Here is a 22,158-nt window from a genome sequence, read left to right as displayed (position 1 = left end):
GTAAAATATAACTCAGAAAACTTTATTTATATCAATTCAACAACCCGGATCTAAGGACCGGTTCGTGTAGTGGGAATAGCCAACCAACTACTCCTTAACTGGATAGAGTTAGGTATAAATATCGACAGCCACTGGGTTTGACAGCCGAGGAGGTGTGTTGCAATTGTTTTATATTTTATAATCATTTTGAAAGAATAAGATACCACTATGGAGAGTTTTACATCAGTAGGTACAATTAATATTTTAGCAGAAAAAAAAAGAGTATATTTGTTCAAAATAAGTACCTACATGGCTATATTATTGCAGCCATATATATACTACTGATGAAACCTTGTTAAGTAGTTTTTAGATTCTGAGAGGAATGAGGAAAATATAAAAAAGAAATGTTAAAAAAACAAACATTAAATGTTTTGTTGATTATTCATTGTCATCGTAATAGTTTTATATACCCATTTATTTTATTTATTCGCTAGTACATACCATGGTTGCCGACGTACAGAAAATAGTAATACGTTCTACCCTGAGTTGTCTGTATTTTATGTGTGGCTATATTGCTATAATATGGACTAGGGTCTAAGGAAAGGCTCACCAACTAATTTCAACGGGGGTCTGTTTTGAAACTTACCAAACTTAACGTGGTCTAAAACACTTTTAATGTCTTTTATCACACATTAACAATTAATAACTGCAGATCTTGGTTATGTTCTAAAATAAAATTCGTTATTATAAATTCGTATTGCAACATTTGATGATTTCATTAAATTTATGAGATTTTTTTACAGTTTTATCATACCTATTTATTTAACAGTGAGTGTTTAAATATTAAAGAAATACAAATGCTGTTTTATTTCATAAATTGTATTACATTTTATTTTAATTATTATTAACTGTTATAAAAAAAAAATGTTGCATAAATTGTTGTTTAGTTTTTGTAATGTCAATTGTTCGTTTATTGTGTTTTTTCTTGTATTAATATTGATGTAATAAAATATCAAAAAACTGAGTTGGAACCCATCGGTTCCACTAATATACCTACCATTAATTCTGCCATAATATGTATATCTTAATTGAAATATTTTTAAATATTTTTAAGGGAGCTTTTTTAAATTTTTCAATAAATAAAGAAATACACAATTTTTTTAGCTTTATGATGTGTAAACTACAGTTCGTTAACGTTCATGTTCACACGTTTCCGGGAATCTCCGTCACACTTTGTTTCCGATAATTGCCCATTCCTCGTAGAATATTATAATTTCTAATCAGTTTTAAAATAATCGACTATTTAAAAATGATTTACCTATAGAAGAGAGCATTTTCTAACGTTTATAATCTAAGAATCAAACTGAATATTTGTATTATTGATAGATACATATATATATTTTTATTTTTTTTTTTATTGGGTAACCCGCGGCAACATAGGCCATTGGGTGTGGTGGAGGGCACTGTAGGTTTTTAAATTGGGTAGGTTGGTACACGTTGTATTTTGGCAGAATTTCTAATGGGGCACCCGTAGGTTTCTGCCGTGCCCCGGGTGGGGGGATGGCAGCACTTGTTCTCCGGACACCGTGACTTGCCCGAAGAAAAATGCCGCCCGCGGCCAAGGTATCGAACTCGGGTCGGCTGCGTCGCAGCCGACGCCTTAGTCCGCTCGGCCACTCCGTCCCCCATATATATATATTTTAATGCTATGGTAAAAGTGCGAATACTTTAGAATAAGATAAATCCTAGGCTTTATCGATTACTGCTGGGAAATTTTTCAATTTCTGGATTTAACCGATTTGTATTGGTAAATTCTAGGATACACAAAATAATTAGGGGCAACTGTTTATAATTTGATTTTAGCACGGACTTTTATAAACGATAAACCATAAATATTAAGATAAACAACATAATGTATTCTGTTATGATAAAATTTCGAATTATATTTGAATATAATTGTCATTTAAAAGGTTATAATTGGAAATTATAATTATGTTCCACCAATGATTGATCATTTAATATTGCTCGTTTTTGTCGCAAAAAAAATATTGTTTTTATAATATTATAATAGATTCATTATGCGAGCAAGTTTATTACGAAATAAAAAAATTGTTTGTTTCATATTAGGTATATATAAATATAATATAATAAGTGTCTTTTGAAATAACTGATGTTTTATAAATATTTTCAGGCAAAATAACTTATTCATGTATATAATATAACATAAACCCAGCTGCATATTTAAATAGTTTATGAAGAACTTTGTGAGAGAGATTGAATTTTTATTACTATTCTCGTTATTATGCCATAGTTGACAAAATGTATATTTAAGTCCCGAGCCATTTTAATGTATGCCAAAAGCAACGTTTTGACAAATATGTCATCTGCTCCTGAACATGATGGATTAGATAATCGCGTCATTTTAATGATTTTTGATGGATAATTCCGTACACTAATCCTTCGTAAATCATGACCGCAATATTATCAACCCTAAGGTTAATCCAACGTATTAAACGTACCTACATCATTTTGGTTTCAGTATTGTAATGTATCGATGAAACCAATTATAAAACGTGGTCAACTTTATGAAACGCATAAATCACATATCGTTAAGTATTTCGTAAGTGCTATTATATTATGTGAATCGTGACTGCTGAATAATAATATTGGAATTAATATTAACATTATGTCATACAATTTTAATTACCTTTGTTTTTGATTACCTAGTGTAGTTTAAAAATTAATTAAAAAATTGTCAATAGGCTTAGTAAGAAATACAGTTTACAGTATATGTATTCTATATTTGTATGAGTTAACCAAGGCTTGTTCACGTGCAATCCAGACTGAAAAACGTATGATTTTATCACAGTATATTTTATTCTATTTTCTTTAAATGAAAAAGGTATATTACATACTAAATAAGTCACGGGACGGGTGGTCCATTTGCTTTTTTTTTATTACACACATTTATAATAGTTCCTTTGTTTTCATCAATTCTTCACATTTTACCTTTTCCAGTCTGTTTTATATGTCTACATCGTCCCTTACATTTATTGACCTGTAGCGAACAAAATGTAATGCTAGAGGAAAAGAGTGTTTAAAAAAAAAAAATAACCTAAAAGGGTGTAGCGAATGGCTAAATTATTGTGTAACGACAAATCTCAAAAAAGTTTAAGCGTATAACTGCGTAAGGTACCTGCATGCAAAAATATATCCGTTAACGAATAAAATGTGTTAAATTGTTAAGTTTGTTTCGCGCTTCTCGTCCGCTCCTGATAAGTCACGGCACGCGTGGAAAGAAAAAAACAATAAAACCGTTTCTTCGAACGCATTGTGTACGTGAAATCCTTTCGGGTCGTTTTTTTTTGTGCCTTATACTCGTGAAGTTTAAACGAAAATCAGCCAACCAGAAACGAATCGTGCATGAAATGCACCACCTATGCCGAAGTTTTTGAATAATCTACGCAGTGCGTTTGCATCGGGTACGCGTATGCGTGTTGGGAATAAAGGGGGGGAGAGGGGGCGAACCTATATTAAACGCGCGGAACGTAAATCCGGACGGTATTTAACTCCACGACCCGCCCGACGTTATTTAATATAATAATAATAATAATAATAATAATAACATAGTCGTTTGAACCCTTATTGCCTTCAGGTTTATACGGTTCTGATACCTTTCGTTTCCAAGAGCAGTCCGCACCGCAGCCGGAAATCTTTCCTCTTTATTGTACAACGACGATAGGTAGGTATACAGGGTATATACCTAGGCGTTATAATATTATACCGAGCGGCAAGCATGATAGTATATTATCAAGTCAGCTTGTCGAAACACGCACACCGTATCGTATAATATATTAATTAAATATCACGGCGCCAAAGCCAGTGACGAGTAGGAGGATTAGGCGGGGAGCTTAAAACGTGTTAACACGATGACATATAAAGTTATACGCCATCATATCATCGCAGCACATTTTTATATTTTCAATTATAAATTTAATTACGGTGCTCCGATAAATTATAATATGCCATATAATTGTCACTATTACAAAATATTAATTTATCAATATGAACAGTTGTTTTAGTTTTGTCAACTTTTACAGTATATTATAAACCATATAGGTAACCTACCTACGACCAACGTGACAATTTTTATTCATCAACGAATTTTCGAAAGAAAAGAAAATACCCAGTCTTGTCAATTTAGGAATGAAATTATTCATGTTCATAAAATATCTTCAGGGAAATCAGTAAGTGGATTTATATTATTATTTTAATTCTTCAACGTAATACGTATCTTATTGGATATTTGTATCATACTAGAACAGTTTCCAAGTTAATATTTAAATAGGATTATTTTTAGTAGTGAGATCGACGGTATAATAAATCCAGTCTATGGATGGATTCTTCACAAATTTCTCATCATGGACTTTTGTTAAAACTAAATTACAGTTTTTGAAATGTATTAAATAAAAGTTGTGTTGATTATTACAAAAACATAATATTTTTATGCCCAAAAGTGTGAATCCCCTGCTTAGACGACCGCCGACGTGTTCGTGCTGTTCCAATAACTTTTGCGAAGAAACGCTGAAGGGAGACCGTACCATAGGACAGTGTCACCGGTGTCCCTAATAATAATATGTTGTTCCTAAGATTTAAGGTATAATATCAATAGTTTCCAGATTTGACATTGGTCACAACTACGGACGAATCAACGGGATTTGTTGGTCATGTAATAGTGTATATAATATTATATAAAATATAAATATTAAGTAATGATTTGAAAATAATTAATGCAATTCAGTAATATATTTATTTCAGAAAGTAGGTACATGAATAAGTCGTGTGTTCACATTAATATTATTAGTTATTTGTATTAACAGGACGATTTTTAACCGTTGTATTCATCGAAGCGTAAGATGAAAAATACGTTTATATTTTTAAGGCAAAAATAATTTTTATATTGACATAATTGTTTTCATTCTACAACAATGCATAGGTTTTTTTTTTATTTTAATATAAAATGTTAATAAAAAAAAATAAAAACAGCAAAAAACTATATTTACATTCTAAACATCGCCGCAGCAACCCAAAAACAAATACCTAGGTAATAATTTAAAATTATTTTTTCACGTTTTTAATTAATCTTCGTTTTGGTATATAGCAAACATTGGTGTCTTAAAATAAGTAATATTTCAATTTTTATATTATTATAATTTATAATAGTTGTTTATAAATAAAATTTAAATTTTATTAAATTATAATAGTTGTAGCTTTCTACTTTGCCCGTACCATATAATATATTATAATATATTTAAATACACGAGAAAAATATTTAACTATTCATTAAGCTTAATTTATTGCTTTTTTATTTCTCAGAAATATTTTCCATCCCGTTAAATGGAAGGTTTATTTATTATTAATTTAAAACAATTGCCGTTACCTATCTTATAGGGACACATATTATAATAAGTAGGTATAAAATAGCATGATGCTTTAGTTGGTCGTAAACGTCTTAATATATCTTGCAACCTTATATCTAGGTATCAAAAAAAAAAAAAAAATATAAACATTTTATTATTCAAAGTTATTTCATCGATAAATCATAAAATTATACTATTTCATATTTGATAAGACCTTTGTATGATACCGCGCACTTCTTAAACGCTTTCCGAACTTATAGGCTGTTTTTCTTTACGCTTAGACAATCGGCGTGAAACACATAAACATAATTTCTTTCGTAATATTTTCAATATTTATAAGTGCTACATAAAACTGTTTGAGCGCTAAAATAATAAAAATAAAAAATAAAATCAGTATACATCTTTAGTTATACGCTCGGTATCGAATGAATAAATATTGCACAAAATTGACTTGACTGTGCGCTTGAAACGAGACGCGTGTGCCACATAATATCGTCCAACCGAAATCCGTTTAGCCAAATATAGGTACTATGTAGTTCGTAATTAAGATCTACAATAGGTATATAGGTATCCATAAAATGATTTAAATATATTATTATATCCTTGACTTGGTAACATTAAAATCCGTATACGCGAGTTATCTCCAGGCCACACAGTCATAATATTATAAGTTAATAGCGATCACTGTTTAGGTATGTGCGTTTTTGGTACAATATATTATTTTACCGTCGCGACGACTCACAGTAGAATTTGTTCGTACCTATACTGAATACTGATTTAATATATTCGTAATTATCGATGCGGTCTATAATAGTAGACATGCCGTATGCCCGTGTGTATAAATATCCGTAATAATACATGATATTATTATACACGAAATATATATCAACAGGATGGCCCGATGTGATTTACCATTTTGATTTATTAGTCGAACGAGAAAACTGGAAAACACGGTGAACCGTCCTCTGTATAATACATATAATATTATATTATATCCTTCCGGCGGAACTTATTCGTCGGCGTGCGCGAACATTCGGATAGTAATAATATATATATATATAATTAATAATCCGCGCCGGTACCCAAATAATATTATACTGTACACATAAAATAATAATATAATATTGTATTATATTAATATTATTAAATACATATTATATAACATCATCGTACACGGACGCATCATATACAACACTGACGGTACATTATCGTATACATTAAAATATATTATGTAGCAGCCGGGCGCTGTTATTATATTATAATAATAATATAATAATATTCTCATCACTCGAAACTGTTCTGGTGGAATGCTGGATATATAAAATACTGTATAAAGTACAGGCAAAACGCAGTTCGCACACGCACACGGCACACTGCAAACTGCACACACACACACACACACACACACACACACACACACACACGCGCGCGTATCTTATGAGCAAATGTTAATATTTCAACTGGTTAATAATAAGTGTAATAATATTATTATGCATATTAATAATGCACATATTATAATAGTCGTGTATAATCAGTGTTCGGTTTAGATAAGTAGTTTTTTATCTAGATAAAAAAAAAGATACAATTTTTTTTTAAATTGGTTTTAAATTTAGGTATATTTTAGTTGGGCACTAGGAACATAATAATAATAATAATAATGATATAAATTAAAATAATTACATTATTTATAAACCATAAACTTGGTTTGAGAATGTGTATAAATATTTAAATGCGTTTGTACAATTTCGCGATTTTTATCAATAAAAAATGTATCTAGATGAATACATTTAGATGAGTAAAAAAATGATCTAAGATGAACGTTTAGATACCTTGTAACTATTTATCTAGATTATTCCGAACACTGTGTATAATATGCACTACGGAAGCGAAGTATTGCGTACCGGCGGTTATGTATAATATATTTACGCGTGTGTACGTCCGGCGTGAGGTGAGCGGCTCAGGTATACATATATATATATATATATGCTATATATATATATTTATATTATACTATTATAAATATATATATATACAGTGTGTCCCAAAAGTCCCGTATCACCCTTAATATCTCCATGTAAAATCACTATATTTAAACGCGGTTTTTTTTACAGTACTAAGTATGAAAATTCTGATTGAATGGCATAAAATTCATTTATTTTTTTCTTTAAATTCAAAAATTTTCAAAAAAATTTTTTACGCATTTAAGAATTTAAAATAAATAAATATTATTATTAGATATGAAATTAGATATTCATTATTGAAATGTGAAATAATAATATTTATTTTTTTACTACAATTATTCAAAAACATAACTTGCTCTAACTTGGTTAATTTTTATTTAATTTTAGTATTTTTTTTTTGAACTGTTTTAAAAAATATGCTCAACAAAATGGCTATCTTAAAAATTTTAAATTCTTAAATGCGTAAAAATTTTTTTTGAAAATTTTTGAATTTAAAGAAAAAAATAAATGAATTTTATGCCATTCAATCAGAATTTTCATACTTAGTACTGTAAAAAAAACCGCGTTTAAATATAGTGATTTTACATGGAGATATTAAGGGTGATACGGGACTTTTGGGACATACTGTATATATGCGTGTACCCATATTGCATACATGTGTAAAATAATACACGCATTTCCATTTTCCGTTCAGTTCTTGTTTTATTCACGGCCCACGCCCCTCGATTTTTTATTCATAACCGGCATCAACGAGCGCCACCACTATACACGGCCCCCGCTGCAGTTGTCCAGTACCATTACCAGCCGTTATTCGCCGCCGCCGCCGCCGCCGAGCGAAACACACATTATTTATTTATTTTATTTATATTTGTAAAGTCGGTGCACGCCGGCACGGAAATTACGCACTGAAATGCATAAGGGAAATAAATAGTTATTACTACTTAGATTAAAACAGAACAAGACACAGCTAGTACCATGATATTAGTAGGTGCTGAATGTAAACTAAAATATAGTTCGATGACGGATTCCGAGTACCTCTACCCATATAATATCGAGAAAAAAACATTTGGCAAACGTTTACTCATTATTCAATTAGTGGACATTTCGTTTCATAAGCCCTGTAATTTGTAAACTTCTACGGACCTTCGTGTCGATATAGATACCTACGAGTGGGCATCAGGCTAAAAGTCATAAGAGTAATTAATCCCAGGATCTGTGGATGATATCACCCGTTGTAGCTGAGATCCATAAGGTAGTTAATACGAATTGAGAAGAGGCGAATGCGATATGATATGACGTACCTACTTGATAGGTATTTAGAGTTATAGGCCAATATTTGAGACCTCTCAAACGACTTGAGTATACTAGTTAAGTATAGTTAAGTATATAGCAGCTTCCCTAATATTATGTTACATAATAAGGACTTACTATACGCTAAATAATGTTCCATATTATATTTTATGTTATACATATTTGCTTGCACAAACTCACCGAGTGGCTGATCACTGCTCTTCCATATGTAACTGTACACCGTGCCCGGATCAGTTCGCCGCCATTCGCCCCGCCAACCACGTCGCGATATGGCGCTGTTGTTGTTGTTATTGTTGTTGTTATTATTATTGTTGTTGCCGATGTTCGAGTCCAGAGGCGATCCGGCTTGAGGTTGACTTGGCTGTCCCGTTTGTGGTCTACAATTGCCATCTGCGAGTATAAGCATAATATTATAATATTGTAGTAATCGGAAAAAATTACAAAAATACAAAATATTAAGAAATATTTAAATTTTGATTTGTTAGGAATATTGTTTATATAATGAAATGTGGATTACAATAATTAACACTAGGTCTCTTGAATTTCACTGTAACAAATTTTGGTTTAGATCATAACGAGTACCCTAATATGTATAATATGTTAATATAATATATTGTGACTTATGTAGGTACTCACTATACCTACATGGCTACATAGCAGGCATATGCACCTTAACATACATGTTTAGACTGTCAACCTTATTCCTGAACAATTATAGGAAGGTAGGTACGTACGTTGAAAAATCAATGTAGGACGTAGGTATTATATTTTCTACTTAGGCTTTACTTTGTTAATATTTAATTAACAGCTAATACTGCTAATAGTATATAATATTATAATATGTTATACAATAATGAATAATAGGATGTTATAGGTACGTGAAATGATTATTTTCGATTTAAATGTACGAGTAATAGAATAAACTATAATATGATGAATTATTATTACAGTGTATTTGATCTTCTGACTGGTAGTGATTAATTACAACCATGTTCACAATTATACATCAAAAACACTAATGGTGTTTAAACGTAGAAATATTGAAAACCGTCGCTTCCGCGTGGTACAAGCTTAAAACATTTATGCAACCATAATAAATGTGAATTAATTCACAATGCGTCGAATTCGTTTTAATTGAAATTTTATCAATTTTTAAATTATAAAATACTACATACACACACAGTCACACATACACATCAATAAACCGTGTGTTCTAACTTTGTGGTATGACTATTAAAGAATAAAATACATTTTTTTTTAAAATTATATAATAAAATGAAGCCCCTAAAGGCTTATTTAAATAACAAAGTCATTTAATGTCATTATTATTTAATTCGGTTTATACTCGGACGAATTGTTTATGTAAACTTTTATTGAAGGAGAACTGAAAATGATGTCATCGCTTAAATCAGTGAGGGTTAAATGGGTATAATGCTGCATGCTAAAAAATAATTGAAAATTAGTACGTTTTTGGTTACACGTGTTTTATATTTTTTCTGGTATCGCCCTTAAAATTAATACTACACATTGTATTATAAATTTAAAAAAAAAACCCTAGTTCTAAAATTAAACTTATATAAATGAATATACCTAATGATAAATAATAACTTATGAATTACAATGCATTTTTCAATGAAGATTTATAAAAATAGACCAAACAAAAGGACATATATTATTTTTCATGTGCAAACTGAAAAGTTTTCCAGTGAATTGAAGACTTTATAATCGAAACAACAACGTAGTCTACCTGGCAGTATCTTTCCACTCAACAAATTAACTCTTAAAATTGTAGGTTGTTTATTACTTCAAGTCAAAAAACTGTAACTAAAAATTCTTGGAAAAGCAATCTGTTTAATTACTTTTTAGATTTTGAACGGAGTGATGATTGTATTGGCTTAACAATGAAATGTGTTTTTTTGAATATTTTTTTTTTGTATCATTGTTTACTTTTTATAGTAGAAAAAATGCTTAAATATTGAACTTTGAGAGTGAATTCTGGGATAGGTTCCCAATACCTACTCAACGAGTTACACTCGACATGTATTATACAGCAGAGCGACTTCCCCGGTTTTTTATATTTTAGATTAAGAGCGGAGATAGGAATATTATGTTGGTGTTTATAATGATATGACTTTTTTTTATGTGTGTGTCACAGTTATCACATTTTTGTGCAAGCAATATTTTTATCTAGTTGAAATTTATTTTTCTTATTGTAATATATAAAGGACTACCCTCTTTTCGAACTTTCACGAAATATTTTAGTCAGTAATGTCACTATATGATAAGAGAGTTCATAATATTTTACACAGTGGACTTCACCTAATGTGGGCACCAGTTTATGGCCAACCACTTAATGTGGGCAAAATAGTTTGGTCCCAACGTGTCCACGTCAAGAAGAATCCACTATATTTTCATTTTCTATACATGCTAAATAGCAAAGTATATTGGCTCCTTTTATTATTTATATTAAACGTATGAAATTTACAACAAAATTAGTTTTTTCCAATTTTTGTTCGTCTTTCAAAAATCTTGAAAAAGTAGTCGGAATTGCTCTCAAGTCGATAGTTCCTTGTATGTGACTATTTAAAAATATCGAAAATACATATATGTGCAATAGTAGTATAGTACCTAGTATATTTAAATAAAAACTAACGATTTTAGTTATTTTATTGAAATTCAAATATGCATTATATTATATTTATATTAATCGCAGAAACTTGAAATTTTTTGTACTACGTATGTATATTATTATTTTCTCTAAAATTAAATTTTCAATCTAATATTTATCAAGTTTATGTATTTTATATCACACCATTGTACAGTTGTACGTTATACGTTTTTAATAATATTCACTTATATAGTTATATAATATCGTTGACTAAAAAGTTAAAAATGAATGACAACGCTATTACTATAGTTACGTAATATAATTATTATTAACTAGCTGTCCTTGCCTAAAATCTAACTTTTTATAATTGATCTATTATGTAAAAAATTATATTATGTTATATTTCTTCTAGGTAGTCATATAATCGTATTAAATATATAATACGTAAACCAATGGCAATCATTTAATAAACGAAAAAAATTTCGCGAGTTGAAAAAAATTCATGCGTGAGCTACCCTTTAGCTATAGGGGTTTTAAGAAATAAGCTATAAACACCCTTCAAACCTCAAGGGGTCTATTGATTTAATTTTTATTGAAAACTGTCTCGTGGTTATCGAGTCCATCAACTCTGAATGAACCAACGTCCATTTTCAGCTGTATAACCCAACTTCGCACGTGAAAAAATAAAAAAATATAGGTCAAATATAGTGCTAAAAGGTTTATCACGGGTTTACTGTACCTCAATTCGTGTGTAAATCAGCGGTGGTGTACCTCAGCTTGTAAACTAATTCGACCGATGTCGACCATTTGCCTGTGGTGGATTGGATATAATATAACACTTGGTTTAAATCGAACGTGACTTAAACTATACTCTCTAAACTTTCCTGATATCACTAAAGAAGTAAGAACGGTTTGAAATTTTTACAAAATTGGTCAAGTAGTTTTGAGAATATATGTTACAAAACATACATTCAACTCTCATTATTTGTTTTAAGATATAATTTCATCATTCTGTCCCATAAACGCTTCGATCTGATGCATGTTTTTGCCTAATCTGTCCGAGTTTCCAATGACAACCATTCATATACAAATAAATAGGTACTTCTATCTTCTATTACTGTTATAATCTGTAATATGTAAATGGCATAAACAATTTTCAATTTACATCGTAAATTTTAAAACCCTTCTTCGTGGGCAACTTTTATAATTTTTCTTTTCGTAAGAATCTCATTCGGACTATAATTGCGAACATTTAAAAAAAAAATGAGACAAATCGGTCCGACTGTTTTCAAGTGATGTGGTTACCAACGACGGACAGCATTTCATTTTTATTATATAGATTACTAATGGCATGATAAGTTTTAAATATTCTAGAAATAGAGGCTGACATGTGCTCAAATTTTTACTTTTTTATATGCAATAGCTTATCATTGAATTCAAATGAAACACACATATTACTGTGGCTCACTCAATAACGATGTACATTCAAAAACCAATGAAAAGCAGAGTGAGTTTACCGATTTTTTTTTTCGATTAATGTTGACAACATTGTTTTTTTCGTAAAAAATTTTTAAAGTAATATTAGGTTGTACGACGTACGTATTTTAATTTGTTCTTACACCAGTTAAAATGTATCAAAATATGTATCAACATTTTTTTTTTTAATTGTTTGAAGTTAAAACTTTGACGAAATTGGATATTGCCATATTGGAATGTAAAATAATGATTTTTCCTTAAACGATTTTAGGTACCTATATTCCGTTGTAATTTAAAAAGTATTTCTTGAGTTCCTTTTTTTGGTATATTATACATATATATTATATATATATATATATATATAGTGAAATTACGGTGTGTTATTATGGTCAATTTAAGAGATTGATTTTCAAACAAAAATCTTTTAATAATATAATGACTATATAGGTTCCTTTACAACCAGCGTTAAGTTGATCGATATAGTACAACGGGACAATTTGTAGAGATTTACTAATCTGAGACGGCAGAAGGGCAACTCCATTATAAGCCTTAAAACGGTAAACCTTCTTGGCAGACATTTCGTACCCACCTGCGTAGTATTATATATAAGGAACGTATAGAAACTCGCACACCTCGCTTGATGGTCTGATCGCTTTTCCTTTAACGCGTTTTCTATCTGTCGCTTAAATACAGGCGCGCGCAGACACACACACACACACACACACACACACACACACACACACACACACACACACACACACACACACACAACACGCAGAAAACGCATTGTGAAACTTTAACGCGGCTCTGTACGAGTATAGCGTTCGAGCAATTATTTTATTCGTTAATCGCGCGAGGAGTGCCGTCGTTAACCGCACACTCGTCCGGGAGAGAGGATATTAATTATTATTTTTTTTCTCCCCGCACCGTATTATATCGTCCGGCCAAATCCCGTGACGTCTGCCGCGAAATCTCACATATACCTAATATTATATACCGCTCCAAGTGTGCACGGCGGACGCGACGATCTGTGCAGGCGGACAAGGTGACACGACGGCCGCGGTATTACACAGGAGCAAGACCTGACCCCGTCCCCGTCGTCGCCAGGGCATTCTGTAATTTCTGCCACGGTCATTTGTCATTGGAGCTTTCCGGTTGAACGTCATCAATCATGGTCTTTAACATTGTGTGCGGCGCGCCATCCGTCCGCCCGTTCGTTTTGCACGATAATGCGACGACATGTTGTCATCATTGTGTGCGTGTCTGTGTGCACCTACCACGGTCACAATGACGACACGCCACTACAACGGGCAAGAATAGTGGCGGCGGCGGCGGTCCCTTGTGTTTTCACACGCGTTTCCGTTCACACGTATCCCATTACCGCGGTATAATAAAATATTTAGGTATATTGTATATACCTGGTGCTGGTTATGCCAGGCGACCGTCGGTATCATTCAAATCGTTCTACCGCGGCGCGTCCGGCTTCGGGCTGCGAAAATCCAACGTTGTCGTTAAACGATATTCTATACTCTATGGGTAGGTATAATAATATAGTAACAGTATATAATAATCGTGATAATAGTAACGGCGTTATCTGCGATGCACTCAGGACCACCACAGACTATTAAAAATGCTCCAGTATATATTATCAATTACGCGTGCTTGTGTATGTGCTTTCGTCGGGTCGGATACGTCCCTCGGTAAGTGCATACGACTGTATAAGAGTCAGCGGTGGGTCGAATCCATTAATACCTATGTAATACTATACGCATACAGTATATAAGGTATTCGGACATAATATTATCCTACCCTCAACCCCGCGGTCGCGATATCCTTTCCACTCTCGAGGCTCGGAGCTATATACAATCGCATGAAGTATGTATTCCCGTAGTTAAAATATCACCTGATAATATAATATTGTATGGGGTAAAAATTATACTATACTTTATTTGTTATTATAAGTTAATTAGTTATAGTATATTAGTACCGTACCAATACATGTTTGATTTGATGAATATAAAGCGTTTTATGGATAGTGTATTGGTGTGTGGCAGAAACTCGTAGTAGATTCACTTGACAACGCATATTTCAGTTCATATAAGTAATATAAATACCACGTCTGACTTTCGTGAAATGGTTCGAGAGAAGTCCGATTTTCGTGAACACCTTCATCGAGCAAAAAGGATTTTCCGTCGAAATCTTATTGACGCCCTTTGCGCCGTTCGTTTTCAAAGACCGTTGGTAGTACCTATAGTGTCGTTATGGAGTTTTACAGTGCTTTTTTTTGCGATGATGCAAAAAAAAAAAAAAACAAAAACTAACGCTCGTCGATTCATCAAAACGTCACACGGTAGCTCGTAGTTGAGAACGACGCCGGAAATGTTTTTGCGTAAATAGAACCACGCGAGACAAAACGCTTTAGACAATACTTATATCGGCGGAGGTGTACAGGATGATTGATTTAACAAGTCACTCATTATTCATAAAACTATAGACATTTTCGAAAATATATATTTTATAAGATAATTAGATGTTTTTAAAAATTCACATAGATTATGATATAAGTATAATATGTCGTAGGTCATTTTAGAATTTAGTTGTTTTGCAAAGAGCCTATTGTCCTAGGATATCTGCAATGAGGCAGTAACTTTGTTTTTTTTTTTTTAAAAGAGCCAGTTGACTATGCATACGGAAATATTATGACTTAAATGGTATAATTAAGCTCTTTGTAAAATGTGGATATTACAAATCTTTTATTGTGTATAATTTTTAAATTTATTTATTAGAATTTAGAATAAGTTATATGATATTTATAAAAATAAATTACGTAATGTATTACATCAATGAATTTTTTATTATTATATTTTATTTAATAATTATTAATTATATTGTAACAGAAAGTTAAAAAAAAATTTATTTTTTATTATTATCTATTATGAATTAATTAAACACAACAAATAATTAATTATTAAATTTATTTACAGCAAATTATTTTTTCATGGATTTTTGAAGTACAAATTATATTAATTCTTTTTTAAACAGCACAGTGGTTCTATCTTTCAGGACACTTTGCATGAACGTATTTTTATATTTTATAATAATTATAAACTAAATAATATACTAAATCTATGATCAATGTATTATATTGTATTGTTATATTTAATTTAATTATTGTAACAGGAAATTAGAGAATAACCACACGATGCCAAAAAAAAAATGTCTAAACATCACACAATTAATAGGTCTTGTAAGGCTTTTTTTGGATGTGAATTAAATTGAATGATTTAAAAGAGTATAAGTATTTAGTGCATCGACTTTTTCTATATAAATTCCTTTTTCATTTTTATATGAATCGCGCAAACATTTTTTTACTATAGATAAAAATAGATAACAACTCTTCTTTTAAAACAAGTAATACATTTTTCATTATTTTAACATTCTTATTTTTTACTAATATCTAGGCTGGAATTATTTTCAGGAACATCAGTACTTATCCTTTAAATTATTGTAAGTTATTTATAATTATAAGATGCATTGTGATTTGTGGCCAATTTTGTATATGTTCTAGACAGTCCAATATTTGGGTCATTCCCAAATTAAGCTGAATACGTTTTAAACAATATGTTAAACTCAGCAAGTTTCAGTTTAATGTTGAAAATGTAATCAAACTCGAAATCATCTCATTGGTTCATTTTTTAAATAAGTTTTATTTTATGCATTGTAGGTAATTCAAGAAAAATAGAAAACTTTATTATTTTTATTTATAAATGTATACTAATTATACTTGTTCCTGTTGCTTTGTCTGATTACATTGTTTAAAGAAATTAAATTTTACATTTATATACTCATCTATCTTTGTTATAACCAAAGTCTCTTGCACTTTTGATTTTTTTGGAAGAATAAGATTTTAATTTCAATCTTAATTATCAAGACTAGTCTGGGCCGTACAAACTTTTTTTTTTAACGTAACTATTATTTTGACTTTACAACTTCAATAAAACTTTGGTTTGAGGTTTATTCTCAAGTTTTCACTAGTTAGTACATTATTATTTTGTTAATATTATTATTATAAATATTTTGTTGCCACTTTTGAGATAATATTAAACAATTCTTATCATACAACATACCTAATATTTTAGTTTTTGCATACTGATATTATATTATAATATCATAATATATTCTGTACACCGATCTTATTAAAAGCTCAGACGATAGATAATAATAATCAATAAACGTGTAAGTCATTCTTGAACAGTCGAATCACCACGGGCGTCCGCGAGAAAAGCACGAAGGAAAATGTGTTGCTAAAAATAGACATCTAGGCTAGATGATCTAGCTGACTTGATATCTCTTTGACCGAATATAAAATACTGTGTAATAAAAGGACTTTATAGTAGATGCGATGGAGAGGATTATTTTCATAATACATGGTAAAACGGTAAAATCCGAAAGAATGATCTAAATATTTCAGCGGGATCATTGTGTAACTATGGTATCAGCAGTTCTTCACTTTTAGGCTATATAAGATTAATAAGATTTTTTTTTTTTTTTAATCTTGAAATTTAATAATGAAAAAAACATTACGTACTAAACATTTTCCGTGGCCGCTCCAGTCGGGTTATTTTTGCTGTTGTTTCCCTGTGTCTCTCGTTCCGTTCTATTTATCTTTGCTTTTATCGGTTTACTGATAAAATATTCACGGGATTCCCGTTACTGTGGTAGTAGTGTAATGCATATCTAATGGGAAATTTACCGGTCGGATTTCAATTCGCAAGAATAGGGGAGGCCGTATGGAACTCGGCAACAAATATGAAGGTGGTGGTTATTTTGCAATAACAGTTACAGAAATTGGAAGAACCGGGGGGAATGGGAAAGTTATTGTACGTATACCTAGCCAACAGCAAAACCAACCGCTACCACCACCGTACGCTCTTCCGGTATACGCGGCGTATAAATTATCGTTAAGAGCGGACAGCGGCAATATCGTTTTCGAAACTATCGGGGCAGGTAGGTAGGGTATACCTAACCAAAACATTGGTACATATATGCAGCATCGGTACGCACGCCTATATACGACCTCTGTTGTAGGCATCAACTTTGCGATCCCGTAGTTTTGTTGAAATATTTTTCAATCGACATCATCTGTACAATAATAATATGCAGATTGTATGTAGTTATTAAGACCGTTCGTGTATACGTTCTAAATACACAATAATAAGTACATTTTTACTATTATATTATAAGTGCAAAACTATTGTTATATATTTATATTTAACGGTAAATGTGATTGCTACGACTTACGGCAAATTAAAACAAATATAACCGAGTTATACCTATGCGACTCGTCGAGTCGAGTTTTTAGTTTCATGTTAAATATTTAAATAGAAATTAAACTTTTAAGACCGGATATTATTTACGCACACGTAATTCTACTGTTTTCCTCGAGGATTTGAAAAGTACATTCAATGAATCAAAAAAACTTAAATAATAATTGTATAACAAAGAAACGTATATATTATTCTTAACCACAAATACGATAAATTATGTATTCCGACATTACAATTTAAGCCAACATAAATAAGTCACTGATATTTATTCAAAAACATTATATTATGTGGTACCTACAGATTAATTAATATATTACAACATCAGATAGTGGTATAAGTACTGCTGTAATATCTACATTTTATGATTTATGAATTAAAATGAAGCGGGTTAAATACAAATTTCCGATTTTAATTATTATAAGATATTCTTTTTTAGGACAAAATATTAACTAATATAATAAATTGAAGACTTTATACGAAATGGAGTCCTGAAATACGTGTTGTAAATGTATTTTTAATAATTATAAATATATTGTCATATTATATTCATGTACAGCATACAATATGTAGTATATAACCTATACCTATAACCTATACCACAGTAGTATAGAAGATGTGGAAGGTTGCATTATGCATTATAATAATATATGACTTCATCTGAATTCTGAATTGGTTCCCACTGGGATACTTATAAACTTATAAAACATAATTTTCCTGTCCTATTTTTTGAATGGAATATCACTTATAACATTTACGACAGTTTAATACCCAGGTATAATAATAGTACAAAAAAAATGTGAAATGCAACGTATAAAAACCAAAGTTAAATTGGTAGGTATTAATTTTAAATAGTTTGAATACAAAAGTTTTGACGAAACATAGTCCTAATATTTTATTTGAGTTTGTTTACAATAGTTAAAAACTTTAACAAATTATTTTTGAAAGCTATAAAATACTCAAATAAAAATCACAACCGAAATCCATTTAAGACATTTCGGAACTACCGATCACAATCCTCGGTAGATGTCTGGAACGCAAATCTAAATTTATGATTTAAAATGATGTGCCTAGGTTAAGTTATCGTGAACTATATTGCGCGATATAATATAATAATCATGTATAAGAAAAAAAAAAACTTTTTACAGCGAGTAGCTAAGGCAAACTACGGCGTTTCTATTTTTATCTTACTATAATATTATAATCGTTACTATAATATGTAAATTATAGCGTATGATATAATATGAAGTTTGCGTGATCATAATATCGTTGTTCATTTAAAATGGAATACGGTTGACGTACAATTATTTACGGTTATGAATATCAGTATCAGCAGTACATGGATCATGAACGGTAAGGGCTTCATGGTTACGTGGCATTGTATATTGTTGGAAAAATACTGCGTCCAATCTTCCAGCTCAGCGTCATCTGCAAAAGTAAACAAACCTTTTGTAGTCTTGAAAAAATAAAATCTTATATTTACAAGGATTTTATTTTATCCGACAATAGTGTTCTCGAATTTATTCGCTCAGCCAATATATGTATTATAGTGGTGGGTTTTAGATTTTTACGATCACGGTTTCCGGTCTCTAGTGCACACAAGGAGTTTTATTAACAGCTGATGAGACACGTCTTCTGATGTGCGCAGGGACTATCCCACTGGTGTTGCCCGAAATGCATATAAACCGTGGTATTTTATGTCTTTCCGTATTTTATTCCGGCCCGTATATTGATTGGAATATGAGTTTAAGTACTAGAATGTCATTCAGTGCGTAGTAAAAATAAATGTTAGGTTAGGACTCGATAGAGATACCTACCTACATTTACGACTTCGATCTAATAAGACGTTTTATTTAAGCAAACGCAAACAGTATTAAACATTTTTTAGGATACAAGAAATAAACAAAACCATATTTAGTTTCAATGAAATATAGAAATAGGTAAGAAACAACAGCAGTTGTCTTATTAATAATAATTACTACCCAACTACGTTAGATATCGTATTAAATACATATATTATTTCAAATTTAAATCAGCTATAATAAATTAACTATTTATCAGCCGAATTAATAATTTACGTATCATTATTAACTTCTCGTCGTTATATAATTAATATTATATTTTGTTGAATGTTGATTACAACATAACGTTATATTTGCTCCAGTAATTACATGCAAATCGATTTTAGTGCACTTAAGCACACTCTCATATACCAGATAAAGACTAACATTAAAATCCACTTTGAACTTAAAGCAAGTAGTAATTAACTACAATAAAATCGATTTGGAATTATGAACTCGATTCGAATAAATACCATGGTAATTTAGTTTTAACGTAACCATAATAATAATTGTATAGTAATGAATCACTCTATGAATGACTAATAAATTAATAATAATTAAAAAATACTGCACTCGCGTATGGGCACGATTGTGAAAAAGTGTGGAATAGAGAGTTCGATGTAAATCTGTGTTACAAAATAATGATAGAATCTGTACGTGACGTTTGAACTGCTAGCTACAGCAAAACATTATAAACCCGCTTCAATTATTAATGTGTTTCCAATAGGTTTTAGTAAAAATCTCTATTATAATAATATAATAGAACAAAGGTTTTCGGAAACAGTAAATTGAACAATATCAATTGTACGGTGTATTTAGCTACAGAATTTGACGAGTGCCGATTTCCAGCGTAGCTTATATCGAAACCACGAACAGAGGTGTTCAGACGGAAAACAAATTGCTACGAAAATCACACGTAGTTATTTATGTACGGAGTTTGGTTTTGATTTTTACAGGGATTTGATCCGATACAATTCTTAAGCTTTAAGCGGTGCGAAAGGTACCAACGAACTTTGCAACTGCAGGCCCTAATAGAGTCTTAATATTTTATAGATTTCAACTTTTGAACTTCGATATTTTATTCAATCTCGGATGAATTAAAAAAAATAAATATTTTATATGTTTGCACTTTATGGTTATACATAAATAAAATATAAATACAGTATGGACATAAAAACGTAAACACTTGCACTATACTAAAAATATAATCAGATAACTTAACATGGTCAGTGGGATGTAAATAATTTTACTACCTAATTAATACGCGTCTGTAATTTATATTTAAGTTTAATTAACTCATCGAAATTTGACATTGATATCATTAAGGCGGTTAAACAATGGCGTCGGTCTGAATTCGCGAGGAAATTGAAATTGCATTAAATAGTTAATCCCGAGTTGGAGATTCAATTTCGAATGTTGTTTAAAAGTTTTGTGTGATTTCATCCGTTTTATTATATATTATATGCGTAGGTATAGCCATGCTTTATAATATAATTAATATATAATAAATATGACTTTTGCAAAAAGTGATGCTCTTTTTATTTTAAATTTAAAAGAAAATGATAAACTATCGCCAACGTTTTTGAACAGAACAAAGTTATTAAAATCGTTTTTCAAATTTAAAGTTCTTAAATAAATGATTTAAAATTTCCAAAACTTATGATATATAATATTAAAATAAGTTCCAATACTTCGATGAACTGGGTTCAACTTTAGATTATTTGACATTTTACCAAGAAGTAATAATTACTAAATATTATATGTATACATAATAATATACAAAATTACAATTACGTTACACAAAATACATTTGAAATCTGTTACACGAATAATAAATATAATGCACCATGATTTAAGCAGTTAAATTCAAAATGTTCATACATTTTTATAAACTTGATTTGACTATAAAAAATGATTGGCTGAGGTAATTTTCTCGATAGTCCAAATTCTAACAATAAGACTATTAAAAAATATCACGATTGTAATTGTAGGTACTATTTTTGGTATAGACTATACTTCTAAAACACGATGTGATTGATTCTATACTAAAATTAAAACTATTTATATCAAGTTAAACATTTTAAATATATAAATTTAAAAAAAAACAGGTTACCTAAATATTATAAAACTATCATTGTAAGTCTTCTTAAGTAGTTTAAACTACACTTACAAACGTACAACATGGAAAATGTTACGTTCACAATAGTATATTTTACTCTGTAATTTCTAAAACTTGAG

The 22,158-nt window shown here is 30.4% G+C and overlaps 1 protein-coding gene across 2 annotated transcripts in view; it reads right to left on the bottom strand.

Annotated features, from left to right (window-relative positions):
- LOC132946520 (uncharacterized) overlaps positions 1-22,158 on the bottom strand; it is a 58,919-nt gene that overhangs the window by 5,708 nt on the left and 31,053 nt on the right. For both annotated transcript variants that reach the window (XM_061016557.1, XM_061016556.1), the window contains exons 2-3: positions 19,382-19,507; positions 8,852-9,061 (exon numbers count right to left, since the gene is read on the bottom strand). In XM_061016557.1, coding sequence (XP_060872540.1) covers positions 8,852-9,061; positions 19,382-19,445 — 274 coding nt within the window. In that variant the 5' untranslated portion in view covers positions 19,446-19,507. The remainder of the gene's footprint in view (positions 1-8,851; positions 9,062-19,381; positions 19,508-22,158) is intronic.

Source organism: Metopolophium dirhodum, chromosome 6 (genome assembly GCF_019925205.1).
Source record: "Metopolophium dirhodum isolate CAU chromosome 6, ASM1992520v1, whole genome shotgun sequence".
In the NCBI taxonomy this organism is placed as follows: Eukaryota; Metazoa; Arthropoda; class Insecta; order Hemiptera; family Aphididae; genus Metopolophium; species Metopolophium dirhodum.
This window is presented reverse-complemented; position numbering and strand designations above follow the sequence as displayed.